Raw genomic sequence first — 21,816 nt, 5'->3', positions numbered from 1 at the left:
GGTCTTAGAGCTCACCTGTGCAGCCATGGAGATAGAGTGACCCAAAACAAGGAAGAAGGACCTTTTATGAAGCCTAGTAACTTCAGGTTATATAAGTTGGGGTTGTGAAGGTCCACATACAACTTCTTTTTTTGAATTTGCCATTGCCCAATTGTAATACATATGTTAATATCCATTTCTATCACATATCTTATATAATTATTAATATTTTTTCGTCCCATTGTTTACTGAGAAAAAGTGTATATGAGTGGTGGACTTTGCTTTTCAGTAGAACCTGTTCTAAAAGCAGTTATTATCTACAGTTATAAACATTTAGTTTCCTGACAGTCAAAAGGACTTAAAATGATAGAAGTCCCCTTGTTATGTGAGATCATGGGCCAAAGTTCTTTGCTGAATCCGTTGCTAAGTTATACCGCAGAAATATTTTTTTTCTCTAGGGAATATAGGCAGAATAAAGATAAGGGTTTAGTGGGTAGGGACTTTCTGCTTACTTGCAAACTTCCTTGTTGATAAGGAGGTTGCAGTTTTAATTATTTTTTTAAATAATATCACCCCCAAAAGTATCAAATTTATGGGCATTTGACTTTTTAGAATAAGAACAATTGTTACAATTTAGATTTGGAGTGTACAGTTTTTGCGAAAAAGAGAAGTTTAAAAGTGCGTTCCAGATCTCCTGGACTGATTTACATAGTATGTGAAGCTGCTCCACCACCAGCAGTATTTTCTGGGAAATTAAAATTTGACTGCTTGGCACATGTGTAAAGGACAGAATCGGTTACATTTCTGTCCTTTTCCTAGGCACAAACACTGTCATTGTCACTGAAATACCTTAACCTGCTTTGTCCATTCTGTATGGCACTCCTATTTATCCCAGACCCAGAGGCCTACATGTTTGGAGACTTGGTCTAGTAATGCTGCTTAATGCTGCTGCCAAGCTTTGTCTGTCTATGACATGAAGGTGTGCCATAGTTTGGTAATCTTGTTTCTTCTTCAGTGTACCTGTGTGATGTATAGTGTTTCTCAAACTGATGGCTAGGAGCTTAGACAAAATTTGAGTATTGTATGTAAATCCGGTCTCCTGAATTATTGTTTAGAAATGTAAATGTTGCTGTTTATTGTTTTACAGGATACCTAAATGATTGCAGTTTTTCTGTTGTATTGGAAAAAACCCCTTGTTTGGGGAGAATTACTTTGTGATACAAGCTTCGGAACTCGGTTCACTTAAAAGCAAAGTTTCCAGGAAGGTTTAAAAAGAGTTTTAGCCAAACAGTTTTATACAATACATAGTATTTTGTGTGTTTGTGTGTGATGTACTGATAATTACCTGAAATGAGAGGGCTAGAAGGAATTGGGAAATAGCAGGGAAGACAATGAATCAAGTCTTATCTGAAGTTAGCAGGCAGTATTATGGCTTAATTCAAATTCTACCATACATGCAGAAAAATACAAACCACACATAACAAACAAAAAATATTCAGCAAGCAATGATGAAAATAATCAATTATTTACTGGTTTTTTGTAATGTTAAAATATTTTACCAAGGCAAGTTGCAATCAAAAGTAATGTGAGTTATTTTGAAAATGGCAATACATAAAGATGCATTTATACAAGTGCAAGACTAAATATTTTACATAACTGTATTTCAATGAGAAGATATACAGTAAGTGCACACTTGATAACACTAAGCAGGCAAAACTTAACGTTAGTTCCATATGCTGTTGTATAGTTCATGCACAGATCTTTCCCAAAGTAAAGAGGCTGTTCCAAATAATTCTTGCTGGGATGAAAAACAGGATGGGTTGCTGGTAAGGGTGTCAGCATGGATGGGGGTCAGTTATAGACATTACTTACTGTAATTTGTGATTGCCGTGGAAGAGGAGTGGCTGTTGGTGTGATTGTAATACTGCTGGTGATTTTATTGGTGGGCTTAGTGGGTAGGCCATTGGCTAGTGCTGGAGTTCTGCTGTCTTGCACTGCATTACAAGGGCTGATGGGCTTGGAATTGGTGAGAGCTTGGACGTAAGGACTTCCTAAATGAATGTGGATTTTGTTATCCTCAGTAGTTATTACACTTGATCCTGTGCTGTTAGATCTCTGAAACTGCCATGACGACTGCCTGTCTGGGGATACTCTAAAAACAGCATGCTTGGCTCCCATTTCCAAAGGCTCTGAGGAGAGAGTTTGTTCCTGAGAGCTTGAGCCAGGTAAAGCCAAAGGGGACATTGTTCTTTCAGGAGTTAAAGAACCACACGATTCAGGAGTTTGAGATCTTGCAAAAGTAGTCATAGTAATAGGAGAAATTACATGCTCTGGGGTCATGTAACCTTCTCCTGCTTTTGATTTTACAGGTGTTAAGGAGGCATTTTGAATAATGGTTATTCTTTGCTTTGGAGTGCCACAGTTGGGTATAACTGCTGTGCTTGTGTAGGAGTGAGAGCTTTCAGTGGTAGGACTGGTTATTTCAAGGGTTGCTGTGTTCTGTCCATGGTCTGGAGTCACTTTTATGTGAAGGGGCTGGCCAGGTGTATGGCTTAGCACTAGATCTCCGGTCTGTGCACACTTTCCATTTTGCTTTGTGTGTATCTTTCCATTTTGAGGATGGCTCTCTTTGGACTTCATCCAAGGAATCCATAATTTTTTGTTTGCGGCATTTGCGGTGGATGAGTTGCTTTTGAAAGACACTGTTTGTTCCTCCTCATTGTCACTGTCTTCATAGAGCTGCCCATTGATGACTGTTCGCTCTAAAGGCATCAGGGTTTTGTAATCAGGTGGCTCATTGTCTGCGGGATCTGTTTGGATTTCTTTAGAAAAAACTTGCACATCTGAAATTTTCTTTCCATTGAGACCGGGCCTGACGTTCTTGCTGAAGGATCTGTACCTCTCCAGTTCTTTCGTGAGGCTTTCCATTTCTCTTGCTAACTCCCTGTTTTTGTTTTCTTGCTGGAGGAGTTTCCTCTGTAAGACTGTGTGATCACCTCGCAGGTGACAGATTAGGTCTTCTGTTGCCACATATTCATGAACTTTCTCTTTCAGTGCATCTACTTCTCTGGAAAGATGACTCGATTTAGCTTCCTCTTCTTTGAGTTTCTTAAAAAGGCGCTGCTCCTGATTGGACTCTGCCTTTTCTGTTAATTTATACCTTGCCAATTCCATTTTCACAGCCTCCAGCTCCTCTGATAGGAGCTTGGCTCTGTCCCGTTCACTGACATATTTTCGTTCTAGAGACTCAAATTCATCTTCAGTTCTCATAAGATCATCTTCTATGGACTTCATTTCTTTGAGCTTCTGCTTAAGCCTCTCAACTTCTTGAGAAAGCTCTTTGATTATGTTGTTTTCCTGCTGCAAGGAGGTGCTAGATTTAGTACTCTCCTTACGTTTATTTTTAAGAAATTCTTTTTCAACATCTTCCAGAGACTGAAGTCTTTTACTTAGAATATTCACTTTGGAAATAAGATCACTTCCTTTCTCCTCTTCTGCTTTGAGTTTGTTTTTCAGTTCATCTCTTTCTTTTGTAACACTGGACATTTTTTCCTCTGCATCAGATTTTGATTTCAGTACCTTTTTACTTTCCTCCCTCAGCTTTTCTGTAACCGACATCACTTTATTTTGCTCCACCTGGAGCTGAGAAGTCACAGCTTGCAGCTTTTCTTCTGTTTGCTTTATTTTTTCACCCATAGTTTTTCTTTCATCCACAAGCATAACTGTTAGACTCTTCAGCTTTGTTAAATCTTCTTTAAGTGTAAACTCAGTTTTTTCTAACTTGCTTTCAATTGCTTCAAGCTCACCAACTCTAGCTTTTAAACCGTCCAGCTCATGGGACAACTGCTTTGTTAACATTTTTTCTCTTTCTAGGTTGCATTTCAGGGAATAACATTCCTGTTTACTCTTGTTGAAAGCATCTTCCAGTTTCTCCAGCTCCATAATTCTTTTATTAAGTTTATCAACTTCCCCTTTAAGGTTCTTGCTCTGTGATGCTTCTTTTTCTAACTTTCTATTAAGTTCTCTGCACTGATCTTCCATTTTTATGAGCTCTTCATCTTTTCCTTCCATCTCCAGCAGTCGTTTCCGTAGTTCTTCTACTTCAGTCATAAGGGTGGCATTCCCACACTCTCCCTTATTTATCTTGTCCCTTAGGTCTTGCAGTTCTTCTTCGGCTTTTTGTAAAGATTTGTTGGTCTCTTCCAGCTCATCGATTTGTCGGCTGAGAGCAGTTAATTTTAGCCGGAGCTGGCGATTCTGACTGTCTTCATTGGTTAGTTTGGCCATCATTGCTTCTTGGTCTTGGGAAATCTTACTGCTCTGGGTGTGAAGTTCAGCTTCCAGCCTGCTGGATCTCTGTTTCTCTTCTTGAATTTTTGCTTCAGCAAAAGTCAGCTTTTCGTGTGCTTGTTCTGTAGAAGTGGTTAATTCTTGAATTTTTTTACTTTGTTGATTCAACTGCTCAGTGAGTCTTTGCTGTTCATCCACCACCATTAAAGCAAAGGATTTCAGTTTAGTTAATTCTTCTTTCAGTTTAGCTATTTTCTTGTTGTTTTCTTTTTCTTTTTTTGCCTGATATACTGTTTCTTGTTCAAGAAGCTTTTTCAATCTGTGGGAGGAAATAATATTGTATTTTGTAGCCATTTTAGTGGGCATTTAAAAACACACTTGAAATACTATGACATTTCTGCCAGATGTCCATGAACATCCACTTGTAACTACAAGCAGACCTCTCCTTACAGCATCATTTGAAAGTGCCCACTGGCCTTACTTTCTATTCAGAAGTTCTTTGTAATGAACAATTCAGTATGATCATTTAGACTTAGCAACATCAGTTATTGTGCATCTTTGATTACATTTTCAATTTTTGACAGGGATCAGTGCAACAAAACTATTCTGCACTGGAACTGCACGTCTCTCAGCTCTTTGCTGAGGCTACGTATGTGCATGCAAGCTTTGTTTGGCTTTTTGTGTGTGTTGGGCTTTTTTTCTTTTAAGAAATGTGATTATTATAATGCTTGAGAAATTAGGTCAGTGCAGCCCTCAAGGGCAGATGTAATTTACAGCATCATAAATCTCCTAACTTTTTTACTTATAAACCATCCTGATATTTTATGATCAAACCTTAAGGACATTTGAGTATGTGAAGGACATGTAGCCACAATGGAAAGTTAGTCAGGCTGCCTAATGTGAATTCCTAAGCAGCACATCAGAGCAAAATTAGGTAAGTCTGTCCTTAGTGAAAGTGCAGGCCTTGTGACTTGGTATCAAACACACACACACACACACACACACACACAAATGCAGTCAGCAGATAAACAGGTATTCAGGTTGTGCCTTTTGAACTTAACAAAGCCCAAATGTCTTAACGTGTGTTAGGCCTGGATTAGTAGATGTGCCTAAGTGCAATGCTGTTTTTACATGATTCTTGAAGGTTTTCATGATGATTTTCCAAAATTAGTTTTACAAGTTGATGTTAATATTCAGTCTTTATTGGGATGCAACATACTTAATTTGCAAGAGACTTGGGATAGGGCTGTGTGTTTGTTTGTGTAAGATCCTAAGAAACCGCCAAATAACTTCTTAGGTTCTTTTGTAGACTTTTCTTTGTCCAAGGAGATGCTTGTAGAGTTGGTCTAAAGTATGATAAGGCTTGGCCAGCACATATGCCTCCTTTCAATTACATTTTTCCTACAGCCAAGATAAGTATATCCTGGTATTAAACAAAAATCTGAAAAGCCTAGGTTGAAGTACTAAAATACTAGAATTTGTATGTTGTTCATATGTATGGTACAGACTCAGTTGTGTAGATTATGTGAAGGAAATTACTTGGTTATCAAGGCTGTGCATGTAGAAAAGGGCTGTTTAAGCACCCATTAGCACCCATTGAACTTTATTTTTTTCCCCCTCTGAAATATGATGACAGCTGTCTGGAAGTTGCTGCTGAAACTTAGGATTCCTGTTCCACATTCGTCTATGGTCACTATTGTGATGCCCTTGTCCAAGTGATCAGTCTTTACAGCTTCCCACTGACAAGTTCCTGTTGCAGCCTTCCATTTAGTTCAGGAAGAGTTTAGATAGCAGCCTCCTTTGCACAGCTTTTAATTAGCTGTTGACTGACTGAAGGCATATTCCTGGGCAGTAGGCTGCCTCAGCAGCATCCCCTTTGGAAGCATTGTAGTTTCCTGCACAGCGAGAGAAAGTCCTTGCCATTCTCAACTGTCCACCAGACTTGTCTGATTTAATGGTGATGTTGTATAGAAATCCATAACAATAAAATTTTCTTATAACATCTTCATAGTTCCTACTGTTTCTATTTTTCTGCCTAAGTTGCACTATGTTGAATGTAATGAAATGCTTTGTATGAAAAATTAACAGAATGGGAAGTAGCCATAAACATCAAAGACTTGAAGCAGTCACAAATTGTTTACAACAGTCAATTAACATGATGGGGAAAACAGATATGAAAATGTAGAAATGGAGAGGGAGAGGTTTGTGAAATGAGTTTGAAGGAATGCTGCTGGTTGACAGAACAAATAAATGGGGGGAGGACTCTACCATCTCAAAGGCAGCTTTTAACTGTGTTCATGGTATATAAACTTTTGTCCACTTTTCAGTGCTACTTTCAGTTCTAATTCTTTTTAGTGTAAAAATCTTTTTTCCCTCCCCACCCTTGTCTCTAAATGCTTTAGTAGTGAAGTTCAATTGATGATTTACCGTTGCCATAGCTATAAAACCATAACAGAAGCACAACTAACAATTTCATTTGGAATGAACTCAGGTTTTGTGTGTTCATGAAGTTAAGACATATTAATATAGTTACTTAGACTTACTAGCATTTGATTTATTTTAGCTTTCTTCACTGTAATTTATTTTTGTAAGGCAAATTTAGCTGTGGTCATTAATACCTTAGGTAATCAGTGTCTTACCCAACACTTCCATATTAGCTAGTTGATATCTCTCTGGCTAAGTGAAACTGTAATGATCCAGCAACTCACGCCCCTTAAGTTGCTTTGGAAAGAAGCTCTTAGGCCAAATAGTAACAAACAATTGCAATTTTCACAGAGATGCTGTATAAATATTTTGTGATGCAAGTAAGATAATTGTGCATAAATAATAAATAAAATAGGTTGGCAATCAAGTCAAGTCTGATCAAGTCTGTGTTACATGGGCTATTTGAACAAAAGTCCCTATATTACTGGTACTTGGATTGTTGTATAAGGATTTTCAAGAGAGTCTGTTTCTTTGGTCATGCCAAAAGACTTTGTGTAATTAGAAATGATTCCTTCATTCAAAAAATAAAACACAGTTTTAAGATTCAGACAGACTCACATGCAAATATTTGTAATGACTGAGAACTATTTTGTTTTTTAAAAATACTTCTATAAAATCACTTGACTGAAGTTAAGAGCATAGCGCAGCAGGTGGGAGTTAAAGGATTTTAATGTGTTTCCAGAAAGAAAAAAGGGACATATAAAGCATGGTATATTTTTTGATACTGTGTCATTATGTTTTTTCACATACTTTTGATAACTGTATGCTTAGTTGTATATTCCTATATAGAAAATACCCTTAACAGTGCTGAATAGATGGTGATTTCTTGGATAGAGTAAAAATTGATATTGTAAGAAGTCAGCTGGGAGTCTGTTAATATTTGCAGATTTTCCTTGGCTGCTGAGTTCCTGTTTCATGGTTCAGTAGGTCACAGTGATTGTGTCTGCACATACGCACTTAGGAATGGAAGAGAACCCTAAAATGTTTGGGGGTTTTAGTGTTATTTGTTTGCTAATTAATTTAAATTAATTAGCTTAATTTTGGTCAGCTTTTTTTTCAGAACCTGACTTCTGCAGGTCAATGCTTGGTTATGTATTTTATTCAAATTAAGAAGTCACCTGGCTTAATTGAAGAAGTGCTTTAACTGATAATAGCACTTAGTGACTTTAGTGACAGGGTAAACATACTTTGTGTTAACTTCATCCAAAATACTGTCTGCCTGATGAACAGTACCCGGAGTATTTGATAGAGCAATTTCATTGAAAATATGCAAAGGTCAAAAAAGTTAGCTTAAATAAACAATAATTTTAAAAAAAGAACAGGCGCTCCCCTATCCAATAAAATATTTTTATTCTTTGCCAGCTGAATTTCATGATCATGTAATTTTGTATTAGGCAAAGGTAGGTGTATCATTTAGACAAAGCTTTCTCAACTTTAAGCAGTTGACTTCACAGGACTACAACAACCCTTTCTGAATTGCGGCCAGCAAAAACAGACATTGGAAATTGTTTTTATGAACATGACTGATAGGTAGTTAAACAGAGTCAGGGCAGTGTCTTATTACTTTTTCTTGGGAGCTTCTGTTATAAATTATTGCTTTATTGTGGCTTAAAATTGTACTTATTTGCAATACCAGTTAACTGCTCCTTTATTTCCTGGAAGAAACTGTATTTCTCAGCTTTCCTCTGTTCACGGTAGTTGTTTCCCTCAGTATGCAGGCTACAGTTTCTTGGTATTAACACCGTGCATTCAATTGTGTTGTCTTGTTTTCCTCATTTTTTCCAAGTGCATATAGCTTCAGCTACACTACATTATGTTTGGCAACATGACTGTATTCTCTACCAGATGTGGAGACTCCCATAACAGTTCACTGTCCTGGTGTCATGTCATAACATTTTGTCTTTAAGAGGGACTTTCCATTTTCCTGGGGTGACCTCTGTTACATGGATATTGTTTAATTTATGTTTTTACAGGATTCTAAGGGGGTGACTTTTTCTTTGAGTTCCACAGAAACCAACGAAAGTATGGGAGACTGAGACTGCAACACTCTTGTATTTTAATTTTTTTTATTTTGTTCTGGAATGAATCATTATTCTTTGAATAATAAGAATAAAAATGATGATTTTTTGTTTGTTTGTTTAAGCAATGGTGTAGTGGTAACTTTAGAAAAGGCTGTCTTCTAAGGATGCAAGTGAAATAGATGATGGCTTGTAAAGCTCAGCTTTTGTCCTTCACTGAAGTGCTGTGGAGTTTTTAATGTATATATTGTCAATATCTGTATCAGACCATTCTGCAGAAATGACTGTGGTTTTTAATTTCCATGATTTTTTCTTTTTAATCATAAAGATATATATTTTTAACAAGGTCATGCTCTTCACCCTTCCACAGATGAAAGACATGGCTTACAAGAGGTTCTACAGATTATTACGCAAGGGAGACTTGCTTCCAAAGCTTTTGGACTTATGCTTGAATTTCCCTGGTACAAAGCAAATAAAAGCTTTAAGCTGAAAGCTTTTAAATGTGGATGAAGTCATGCCTCTTCCTTTGAGGCTCTCTTCCCAGTTAGCAGTAAGACATGGTCTGGCCTTTAATAAGAGAAGAAACATGCTTCATCATTTCTGGTAAATCTTACAAGTTGTTGTAATTTTTTGACACCAATGCAGTTAAATATTTATTTTTGTAAGAAAGCCAGTCTGTGCCTTCCACAGTTCATTGAAACAAAATTTGGATTTGTTAAAGTATTTCTGGTCTTGGGGTGGCTATGCATTTTTAAATTTTTTTCTTTTCCTTTGCCTACAGTTCTATTTATTGATGTGCAGTTTTTATGAAGACATATAAAAAAAGCTTTTTTTATGGCTCTCTATTATCTTTATTAATGCTTCTTTTCCCCCTGTCATAAAGAAAGTCAAAAGCCTTTGAAATTACAGCAGCAGCAACATACCATAGCTGTTGTGTAATCTGCTGGCTTTATCTGAATCAGTCAGCACTTCCCAACAGAACGTGAATACTTATTTTAAAATTTGTTTTCCATTACATTAATTTACATCTGTAAATTTCAAAGAATTAGTTTATGCTAGGATGCAAACCTCCACAAAGGGTGTCTCGACTGCAAGAGACTGTGTAAGGCAAATTTCCCAATAAGGAAATTTATTTTATAAAATGAGAACTTTTAATGAGAGGGGTGTGAGGTTCGTATTACTCCATAGACTGTCACAAAGTAATTACAGTTTTATCTGATGCTTAAAATGCTGACTTGCTTTACAAGTCTTAATAAAAGTCATAGGAGATGAATGGTATTGCCAGTTCTGGGTTAACGGGCAAAATTTCACATGGATAACCAGATGTATTTAGCTGTGATGCTGAGTAAACATATGCAGACAGTATATGCTTTTAAAAATCGATTATTCTGGAACACTAAGGTTTGTGACCATGATTTCACAACTACTAAGCTGCTGAAAATTCTTACTGGTGATATAGGGACATTTGCACTCATACATGTTATGAAATCCTGGGTAAATTTGGTGACAGTAAATGGTGTGAGAAACTTTCAGCAAATTTATATTGGGCAATTTAAGATTTAAGACTGGATTAACTTCCAGTTTGAGTAATTTTGCTTCAGCACTAAAATTCAGTTTTATTATGAAATGTCTGTTTAAGAAAAAAAATTTCTATCTTGAATTACATTCTTTCTGTATCTAGATGTTCTTGGAAGTCACCTATCAAAACATCAGTCTTGTGTAAAAAGCATTAATGCTTTCTGTGGCAGTAAAGATTTGAATGTCAATGTGGTAATTATTAATTCTGATGTTCCTTTCTAATCTTGTAATGGCAGCCATCTGCAGAGCCTGAGATTATGATAGGGAGGTGGGAGTGGGATTTTTCAGGTGGGAGTGAAGAAGATGCTGTCCTATTAAATTGTTGGCAGGTTTTTGATTTCGTTTTTTTTTTGACTTGACTGCTTAGCCTTTTAAATTTTAAGTTAACACGAACCTGAGAAGATCACAATATTAATGAGCTTTACTTGAAGTTAGCCTTAAAAACTCTGGATCCCAGCGTTCAGCTTATTAGAAAACATGGCACAATGAATTGTGAGCTGGACTCTGATGTGTCACTGCTTTTGAGATGCCCTCTGCTTTCTTCTTCCCTCTTTCTAGATTTAACAGCTATTTCAGGTATTCTTTGAAGGTATCTACTACTGTTGGCATTTCAATGCCATATGATTATGAATGCAGCTTGACTTAATTCTCTTCTGTTCTGAATCTAAATACCTCAGTAAGGTAACCAGCTCACGGGAGTAGCACTTGGGTTTTGTTAGGTAGTAATTCAGGATTTTTTTTATGTCACCATAGTGCATATTCACCACCTTCCCCTTCCTCCCCTATCTCTCTCAGCGTCTCCCACCACACTGTGTGTAAAATCAGAAATAAAACCAGTAATTTCAGATGGAACACCAGAATTTGGAACTCTTCAAATTTGCGTCAGCCAGCAAATTATAGTTTTGCAGATGGAAAGCTTTCTGAAGGAAATGGAAAGATGAGCCACAAGAGATGTGGTATAGGGGTCAAAGCAACAAGATTGAGGCAGAACTTTTCAGTTACTAATCCAGGTCCTGCTTCTGTCTTGTCTTTAGCAAGTGAAATTTGTGCCTGATCCTCAGATTTATTAAAATGGAAAAGCAGTGTTAACTGACTCTAATAGATTTTGAGAATTACTAATCCAAATAGGTTTTAAGTGCAGTAATTACACAAAATAAACCAACACAGCTACTGCTTTTTATAATTTGTGATTTTTAAACAACAGCATCATTAAAATTATTGCATTTGATATTTGATGTTACATGCTAACAAGTTCAATTGATGGGAGAAATCATGTGTCTTTATGAACCTGAATTTTGTTTTAAGTGTATACTTTAAGCATTATTCCTGATGGAACACTATTGCTTGACCACAGTTACTGAGCTGTTTTTAAAATCACCAGTGTTGTAAAACACTCACTACCGCAGAGATGAACAGGACAAGGCTTAATCCACCCTGTGGGCAGGTGGATGGGTTTGCAGTTTCTGTTTGGAGTGTCAGTACTAGGAATCCATACCATTGCAGCCTCCTGCTGGGATTTACCACGGGAAGAACTCTTACAGGAGTTAGCTTAGCTCCTGAAAACTGTCTTTTGGAGCCCTGCCTGTCTTCACCCCACTCCCCATGGAAAGATAAGGCACAAACGAGGGAGTGCAGCTTGCCCAAGTTATGGATAGTTCTGGTCAGGCTGCTACTAGCAGTGATGATCCCAGCCATGTGTGTTTGGTTTGTGTAAGGCAAATGCTTCTTTGCTATCACTGCCATGCTGTGTTTACTATTGATGGAAGAGTAATATTTGGAGGTTTTTGTCTTGGCTATTTACTCTGCATCCTTCAGTTGATTGAGGAGTTTGCAGAAGTTCTGATTCTCTGAAGGAGTCAGTTGCTTCAGCTCAGTGTCAGTTTTGTAACCCTTATGCCATATTTTTACACTTTAATTTAATGATACTGTCTTATATTAAGAGAACAGTCTGAGTTTTCTTTAAGCAATTTCTATAGATAAATCCTGTGATTTTTAAAAAAAATTATTCTGTATGTAACATCACAGTGTGTAGGTTCAAGGTGGACCTCTTTAATGGAATGTTTTTAGGGGGGGGTGCAGATGGGAAAATAGGTGCTGTTCTAGTATCTGATTCACCTGAGGCAGTGCTGGTGCTGCTATTTTGACCAGAATTGGGCATAATTGTCCAAGGATCCAACTCTACAGAAACTTTTTTGTAACATCAATTAGTTAATATTTTTGGTATGACAGAAAATGGCACTCAGCCAACAATAACACATCATGTTACACAGAGGAGACTGGTTAGTCGTAAATGTCATTTTCCCATAACATTTACAGGAACTGGATGTTCTCTAAAACAATTTTAACGCACATTTTATATAAAAATAAATGTTTGGGGCTGCATTTTCATCAACGGGCAGAGTAGGCACAGTGCCTATCTCTTATGCTAACCATGGCCTTATATTATCAGTCATCAGCAGTGGTAAAATTCAGAATTTTCCATACTGCCATGCACACTCAGTCTTTTGAACTGAAGGCATCCTACTCATGCTGCCAGCCCTGGATAAGCTGCTCAGTGGCCACTTGCTTCTAGACAGGTGGAACTTGTCTGCAAACTTTATTATGCACTCTTCATGCTCAGTGTACAAGACAAGAATTTATGTGCTGAAATTGTGATTTAAACCACATAGATTAAACACGGTAAATACAGATAGTGCTGAATGGGACTGTCAGGGAAGACTGAGAGTTTGCCATTATTTGGAGGAATGAGCCTGGTTATAAACAATTAGACAAACATTCCTCAGCAATTATATAGGTGGTGTCACTGCTTTGCAGGAGGATTCAAATTCCATGACTTTTTGAGGGTTCTGTTCTGTTAATATCCATAAAACATTTGTTATATACATACAACCTAAGACAAAAGGAAGCCCTTTTTTTGGTGTGCTTATTTCCTGAAGTAGCTCTGTGTATGTTTTTAATAAACTCTGAATGTTTGAAACTGGGCTTGGGTGGTACCCTGTTCCTTCTTTTTTGTCAGAAAACATAAATCTTAATTGTTACTACAAATTTAGCTTGAGGTATTTAAATTCTCCTTGATGCTAGGTTGCATGAAGCCATGCAGTTGAGGCTTTTATCAGGTTTGCTAAAAAGTTGCAACTTTTTCTGGTAGCCAAGACTGTAAGTAATAATGTTAACAGCAACCGTGTTAATATTAAATTTTTTTTCATTTTGAAGTTTCATTTTGAAGCTAAATATGCACCTTTTCCCCATAGACCTGATAACGTGAGGGTGTCCATTTTCTCTAAGACTTGGCCAGCACTTCATTTTGGAGATACAGGTGAGAGAGATGGTAGGAATGCATTGTGGCAGGGTTAACTGGCTAAACGTGGCTTTGAAGCTACAAGTGATGAAGACTCCTGCTAGTTTCCTCGTTTGCACTCCGTGACCTTTGGAAATTGTATGGGAACTATTTCTGATGCATTACAAATTGCTTCTGGGTACAGTTCTAGGTATTGAACTTCTATAGCTCTGGTGACTTAGTGACCTGGGAGATAATTCATTTTCTTGCTATCTGTTCTAAACCCGCTAAATGTTTGGAAGTTGTATTTTCTCTTCTCCTTGTAGGCCTCTGGCCACACAGACCTGGGAGCACTTGGTGAATTATCTAAAGGTGCAAAGTCAATGCATGTTTTGTCTAAAGCATATTAATCCTGAGCAAAGGTGCTCTTGTTCAGCATTTGAGTTTACGTGGTTTCTCCAAACTGATCCTCTTCAAAGAGGACTAACACATTGTTTTAGACTGCAGGACAGGAAGCTACCTTGGAGACCTAAAGATGGTACTCTTGAGAATTTTTTTAGTGGTTATAGTTCTAACCAAGAATTACTTCACAGATTTAATTCACATAGTTCAATAGCAAATGATAGTTTAAGTAGCTTCTTCACCTGTGATGAATTGTTTAACTGAAGAACATCTTTTACTCTCAGATCTGTTGATTATGATGTGTTAAAGTAAGATTTTTCCATTTTTGTGCAGCCTTGGTTGTTCACTGTATTAAAGATCAAATACCTTGCTTGAGAGTAAAAGAAATTTGATCCTTTTGTCGTATGTCTACTCAGAGTGCCAATAACAGTGTTTAGGGTGGTTGTGGTGTTTTGGTTTTTTTAGCTACTTGCACGTGTGTTCAGCAGCTGGAGTAACTTGCTTGCTTTGTAAAATGTTTCACTATTTCCTAGGGAAAAAACCCTAAATTTGGGTTGGGATGAAAAAAGTGGATTTAACTAGTTCTAGCATTTCTGTGATCAATGATTTCTTAAACTCTTCTAAAATTGGTCTGAGTAGTCTTCCTAAAGCCAAGAGAGATACTTACTTTTTCCATCTTTAGTTGTTTTCCAGTGTTCTTTGCCTTTCAGAAACTGTCTTACGAAAAGGCTTTTTTAGGAAAGAGGAGGGTCACGTGCATATATGCTTCCCTTGTCCCTTCATATGAAGACTTTGTGTTCCTTGTTCTTTAAGGAACTGTGAATTCAGTTGAACATTCTGTGCCTTGTTAGTGTAGCCCAAATTGATTTATAACTCAGTATCGTTATGTGACGTTTCGCTACATGCCCTACTTGATCTCTTTTCTTGCCTCTTGGCTGATGGTCTGTGGTATTCAGGTTATAGTTTCTTGTTTCAGATGTCACTGAAAATGGAGGAGCTGTAGCATGCTTTCATGTACAGTATGTTTCTGATGTAATACATTTTAGCTTTTATCATTAATTTATAATGTGGCTTCAAATGCTGAAAATAAGAGTTATCTCTAGACAGAACTTGCAAGTTGTTTAGTTAACTGCTTTAATCTAGATATAGGAGTGTGTCATTTAGAAGTTAAAAAAGGTTACCAGTGTCAATTTCTGATTCTTCACACCTGGTTAATCCTGACTGAAATAGGGAAACTTCGCTATCTACTGAGATGACAGTAATCCTGTAGAGCTCAAAGTGGTGGGTGGGAACACAGCAGGGACAAGCAGACCCTTTCCAAAGTGGCTTCTCCTTTGGTATACCGGGTTACATTTTCTTCCCTCCTCCTTTATATGGGTTAGCAAAGTATGTAAGCTTGACTGTTCCTGTCAGCTGTTGTCTGCTGCTTTCCCAAAAGGGAACCAATGTGTACATCTCCCAGCACAAGCCTAAGTGTTCTGCACTGGTTGGTGTCATCCCTGCACCGCCCTTGTAGGCAGCTATTTGTCATCTGGAATTGGCCTGTAGTGAAGCTGTACTTGCTGACTTGCTGCAGAGGCTTTTATTGCCCTGCTCTGCTTACTCATGTGCATACAAATGGACATGCCCATTTATATATTAGGTAAGCCTTCAGAAACACAGATTTTAGAGGTTTTAGGGCTGCCAAGGTTCACGGTGGCCTTTTCATGTAAGGCAATTCAGTATTTAGTTTGGGTATGATAATGGGCTGCTAGTTAAAAGACTTTTCTCTTTACATGAAAGAGTATATAGTGGTATTTTGCAAGTTAAGAAAAATGTTTCAGCTTTAAGCATTAATACTTGAGCATTGCTCTTTTTTTTTTAACACCTCCCTACATCCAAGTTAGTGTGTTCAATACTGGATTTCAGATATTTAGTTTAGGATTGGCTGCCCCAAATGTGAAGTTGTTACACCCTCAGGTTCAAGTAACCAATATAAATCACTTTCCTTTTTCTTGGTATGGATCTGTAACAGAATGGCTCTACTGAGATGTAGAATGTGCTTGACCAGGGAGTAGCATTTTGAAGTAGAAAACAAAAACAACTGTGGCATTAAGCTTCTTCTCAGAAACCTGTTTGTGGCTAAGCAGAATAGAATCATGTTTGGGAATGTGATGGGTGACATTAGTTTCAGGTAGGCCAAACTTACATGTGATAAAATTTCCTAATTTTCTTCATAATTAGACTTAATGACTGAAAACTGTAGAAATTGTACAAAAAAAATACATTAAATCCATTGAAAGTTGACAGAATTCAGTCAGCTTAAACTTAACTCTTAGATAGTTTTGGCCATGTGCTAGAATTCAATGTGTAATTAAAATGTGAGTTTTATGAGTGTATTACTTTCCAGTTTTAAGCAGCCAGTTTTATGTGGTTTTTTTATGGTAGTAGCATCATGCTGCTTCATTTCTAAAAATTTTTCCTCATTCTCTTACTCTGTCATCACGATAGTTGCTATGCAAACACTAGATAAGCTTTGTGTCTCTAATAAAAAAAGACAAAGTTTTAAATCAGCTGTCTGCAACTGCAATGAATTTGAAAGAAAATGCTTTGAGTATTAGGTTTAAGACAGCTTTTAAGAACTCTCTGCATCATTTAAGTGCAATTGTTGTGTTCCTTCCCAGGCCTTTGGAAATCTGTAAAGGATAATGAAGTCTGATGTATTGTTTCACATCCCTGACATGTATGCAAATGAGTGTATTTCTTGTCGAGAGTGGGTTTTTCCCCATCCACATTTTCAGTCACGTTCACTAGAGCTTTGTGTACCCTACCTGACGTACATCTATAAAGGTTTGGGAAGTTTGGGCATGAGCAGTTAAGTGGTTGTGGGCCCTGGTTGCTCAGTGTCTTTGAGCATGCAGCGTGAAGCAGAATGGCTCAAGTTCTGCTGCTCTGCTTCAGCAGCCAGTCTCTGGTGGTCACCTGCCCAGCTTGAGGCTGAAGCCGAGCAGCTGTGTTACGCCATCGTCACCTGCACCATGAGCTGCAGCAGCAGGGGTGACTTTTGCAACAGGCAGAAAGTACATGCATTTATCAGCTTGAATGTGCAAGGTTATGGTTTTGAGTTGTGTGGAAATGTTACCTAGCAAGGTTGGGTTGAACTTTCACCCCCAATATTTCCATACTGCTGTTAAAGGAGGGTTATACAATGATGTTGCTGGGTGTTCAGCCAACATTCACTGTTTGCATGAGCATTCACCTCTTCACAGTCACATCAGCTCTGGTGAGGAACAGTTGCTTTGGGAGGTGTTTTTTGTAGTGTTTTTAACTGGCAGCCACACACTGCCTCAGAAAATCTTCAAATACATTATGCTAGAAATTGTGAACACTCTGGAGAAGTGAGCTCTGGCTGCCTGAGAGTGCTCCATTGGTGCATCGGTGTGAGTGCAGCTACAGAACTTCAGGAACATGGTGCACTGGACATGCAATCAAAGTGATTTTTGTCTTGCTGCCAGAAAACACAGCAAACCTCAAAATCAGCATAATGTACTGAGAGGTGTTAGAAGTCAAACTGTCCATTACTTCACTTAAATCACAAGACTGGGCACTATATTTAGGATTTTTCAGCAGCGAGTTTTACCTTCTTGGAGCCGAGTAATACAGTTAAATGAATGGTTGAACTAATCAAGGTTTCAACTACATCAGAAAGCTCAACCTAAACCCTAAGGGTGCCATGGCAGAATCCATTCAGTATGAAAGAAAAACCCTAAGCAATTAAAAATTATTGATAAGACATAATTTCTAAGTTCAAATCAGCTTGGTAACAAGATAAAGTGTTGAAGGAAACTGTTAATGAGACAGAACTACAGTTTTGTACAATGGTTTTTAAAGATATATTTTCCTACATTGTAAACTCCTTAGGATTCTCTGACTTAAATATTTTAATTGCTTTTTTTAATGAACTGTATTTAGGTAGTACCACACCCAGGATTTGAGAACAGCTCCTTGTAGGAAAGGTCCAGAGGAGCTGGAGTTGTTTACTTGCCCATGCTAAACTATGTGTGGTAAAGAATTTTTCCTGAAGAAGAGTCTTTTAAGATCTGCCACAGAGGGGAAACTCACTGGGAGTAAAACCAGGCTTTTTTTTTTTAATCCTATGACAAGGGTAAATTTGGTAATTCATCGTACTATTACGTAAATACTATGAAAATGCTGTTGCTCATCACAAATCAAGAAATAATTTGATTTTACTAATAGTGATGAGGAACAGAAACTAAGGTTAAGTTAGATCCCTTGTCTTCTGGATCAAATCTCTAAAAAGTGCTGTCAGCAGGTTTGTCAGTGGAGGAAAGGGAAGTGACGGGAAAGGAACAAAGGGTCAATGCAGTTTGATAGGAAGTTGACTTTCATTTCTGGAGGATATATTTGTTCTTAAAATGTTTTCACATTAGATGTTGTGAAAAATTACTGTAAAAAGAAATTTAGATGAAGAAATACAATTGTTTAAAACAGAGTTACGTGATGATTATTTTCTTTCACTGTCTCCTTTAAATGAACAGATGCTAGTGTTTTAATCACTTAAAATTAAGAATACCTATCAGTTAATACCCAATACATGTTAAGAAATCTGATATAACAAAGGAGCGTAATACGGGGGGGGGGGGGGGGGAACAGCAGTGAGAGAGGTGTAATCATTACACCTCTGTCTAATTATTTTGGAGTTTTACCAGTATAAATGAGAGTAAAATTGGTCCTGTAAGTATTAAGTGAAGAGTGTGGGGTTTTTTTCCTTTTAATCTAAGGAAGACGGACAATGAGAAATAGAGTTCTGACTTTTCATAGATGCTATGATTTGTATTAGGCTAGCAGTATTCACAGTACAGATGGTACTTTAGATACTGTTAAAGCAGTAATCAGTGATAGAAGTTACCCTTCTTTGTTGGATTTGGAGCAGCCCCATTCTCTTACCTATGGGGACACTTTCTTCTTTTTCTGCTTACTGCTTTTACTGAATATATTGCATATGTAGCATTCCTGTTAATATTTTTTCTTTGTCATATTGTAGTCTTTCGACTTCTTCAGTTTATCCTTTCTACTTAGACACCTTTTGAGGGCTGTTACTTAACTTTGGTTCCTAACACATCTGCTCATAACGCAGCTAAGATTTTGACTTTATAACTTGACACTGGATATTTAGAAGACTAAGTAATCATTTTAAAACTGCCAGGACTCTGCAGATATGACAGAATAGCGAGAAGAAGGGGCTCAGGATACTGATATGGGGTATTGTTTTTCTACTATGAAATTACATTTGTTCTGGTTGCTAGGATTCTTTTCTTTCTATATATACCATACAGTGCCCTCTTCCCTGATTCTCTCGCCAACAGAGGTATAAATTTTGCTTGTTACAGAAGAGATTATGTTGGAAACATGGATGTGACTTTTATCTAATTGCCGAGGTTCATAATACACAAGTACTTGAATTATCTTTGAAATGAAATGTCTTTTTATATTTACATTTTTAGAAGCATGTTGAAAATAACTGCTTCATATTTTCTCCATGTTTAAAGCCAAAAGAAGTTATGAAAAAGTTCACACATGATATTTTGGCTTAGCCTCTAAATCCATGTATGCATGATACTACAACAATGCATATGTTTTTATCAGCTTTGATTTTTCCTAAATATAGACGTGAACAAGGATTTTGCAGGATTTAAAACATCAAATAAAGGGAAGAAGGACCTTTACTTCTCTCCTAAAATTTCATGCTGATTTAATTTTGTATTAAGGAAAAGGAAAACATACCACAAAAACGTGTTTTACCTGTAAGAAGAGTTTGAGTTTAAAGGTCTTAAGGTCTAACTTTTCTGACATTTTAAATTACACAGAGGACTCTGAAGAGCAGTGCTCAGTAGTTCCAATTTGCAAGTAGGACAGTACAATTGACTTAATTGCAGTTCCTATAAACAAGGATTTGACAGGGTTTGGCCCTTAATTAACGGAGAGGACAGTGTAATTTTGCATACTAAGCAGGTGTGAGTTATAAACACACTGAAGTCTAATCTTTCAAGGTGCTTTGTGCCTTGTCAGAGCTGTTTTTCACTCCCTGTTTTCTGGAGTTAATAACTGCAATACTGTTGAGCATCTTGCAGAATAAGCCTTGAAGAGAGCAGTGTGTTCTCTGATTCTCACAATCATCGTGTGTTAGACCAGGATTTAAAGTTTTTTTTATCAAAATCTGACAGTTCTGCCCTCTTGTGATTTGACACTTGCACGCAAGACACAGAAGAGGGAAGCAGTGTGTAGGAGTTGAAAAGTTTGTTAGTAATTAAACTAGTTGCAATTCTCTCTTTCAGACATAGCATAATCTTATTGCAAAGTAATGTTTGTGGCAATTTACACATCGCTCTGTAAACTACCGGAGAAGTTGTTCAAAAGTATAGTAAATGCTTAGAGACATGTGTGCGTACATGTCGACTAATACATAGCATATGCATGTAAATGCAGCAGAAAGAGAGGCAGTAGCTCTACCTAATATATTACAATACTGTTGGACTCCTTCCACAGCTTTAAATGCAGTTATGATTTTATCCGACCATTTGGAAAGTGTGTGTAATTCATAACTCTCTCCTTTTCTTTAATGTTGCGTTAATTCCTCATCTGTTGCCTCTAGGAATTGTTTTAAAGGCAGTTTTTAACGCTTGAAATAGTCACCCTATATATGACTAACCAGACATCTTCTAGATCTCCTGGTGCTATTTTGGGGTCTTTCATTGTTTCTCAGTCCTCATCCCTCTTTTTTTTTTTTTTGGAAGTGACTTTTAAAAAAAAAAAAAAAGTATCTCGATAGGAAAAAGCCAGAAGCGCCAGTGCTTGCCAGAAGAAGCTTGCTTCCCACCCTCTGCCTTACCTTGCGCTGGCGGGCTATAGCACTCCCGGGTGAGCTGGTGCTGCACGGCGCGGGCGCTGCGCGGTGGCATCGGGGCTGCGAGCATTCCAGCGCTCCCGCTAAACAATGAGGGATGGGCGCGCGGCCGCCCGAGCCTATGCAGCATTACGTCAGCGCCTTGCCATATAAGGCGCGGTGCAGCCCCGCCGGGCTGCCCGGTGCTCTCCGCCGGCGGCCGCAGCCTGGGCGGCTCGGCGCTGGAGACCTCGGCCGGCCCTGGGCAGCTCGGCCGGCCCTGGGCAGCTCGTCCGCCTCTGGGCAGCTCGTTCCCCTCTGGGCAGCTCGGCCGGCCCTGGGCAGCTCGTTCCCCTCTGGGCAGCTCGTTCCCCTCTGGGCAGCTCTGCCCGCCCTGGGCTTGGCCCCGGGTGCTGGCTCCGGCTGTGCCCAGCGCTGTGTGAAACGCTGCGTTCGTCCACCAGCTCAGGGCCAAGAAGAATGTGCGGAAGGTTTGGGTTAGGGCAGTTCCCCTCTAGCACTGATAATAAAGTCGTTAGAAATTGTTACTGAATAGGTACAATGTTTTCCACTTAGTCCCGCAGCCTAGAGTTTGAAAACGGAAAAACTGAATTCCAAGTAACCTTTTTTAATTAGTTGTTCTAAGGGACCTTTTAATGTTTTCCTTTCCTTTTTTTTTTTTTTTTTTTTTTTTTTTTTTCTCCAATATGACAGAAAATGTGACTTTAGCCGAACTCCTCTGAGGGGGATATGAACTTTGAGCCTTCCTTTTTTTTTTTTCTTCTGTAAAGAGTCGGGGTCCTTGGAGGATAGTATTTTATTTCCTGATGATGTAACTACTAAACAATTCTCTTAAGTGATGATGGGAAGGCCAGATGAAATCTGATTTTTTTTTCTCTTCAATG

The 21,816-nt window shown here is 38.0% G+C and overlaps 2 protein-coding genes across 5 annotated transcripts in view; one reads left to right on the top strand and one right to left on the bottom strand.

Moving 5' to 3' along the window:
* The window catches only part of CMSS1 (cms1 ribosomal small subunit homolog), a 225,670-nt gene that overhangs the window by 17,476 nt on the left and 186,378 nt on the right, over positions 1-21,816 (top strand). The gene's annotated exons all lie outside the window — the stretch shown is intronic.
* On the bottom strand, positions 1,484-21,045 carry FILIP1L (filamin A interacting protein 1 like). Its single transcript, XM_069021371.1, has 2 exons — positions 20,918-21,045; positions 1,484-4,588 (listed from the first exon to the last, which is right to left on the bottom strand). The coding sequence occupies exon 2, from the start codon at positions 4,471-4,473 to the stop codon at positions 1,831-1,833; it is 2,643 nt and encodes an 880-aa protein (XP_068877472.1). The 5' UTR covers positions 4,474-4,588; positions 20,918-21,045; the 3' UTR covers positions 1,484-1,830.

The sequence above is a fragment of the Aphelocoma coerulescens genome, chromosome 1 (assembly GCF_041296385.1).
Source record: "Aphelocoma coerulescens isolate FSJ_1873_10779 chromosome 1, UR_Acoe_1.0, whole genome shotgun sequence".
Taxonomy (NCBI): domain Eukaryota; kingdom Metazoa; phylum Chordata; class Aves; order Passeriformes; family Corvidae; genus Aphelocoma; species Aphelocoma coerulescens.
This window is presented reverse-complemented; position numbering and strand designations above follow the sequence as displayed.

Coding starts and splice junctions, on each gene's coding strand:
- FILIP1L (XM_069021371.1), bottom strand. CDS start 4,473: ATGGTGGTGGATGAACAGCAAAGACTCACTGAGCAGTTGAATCAACAA.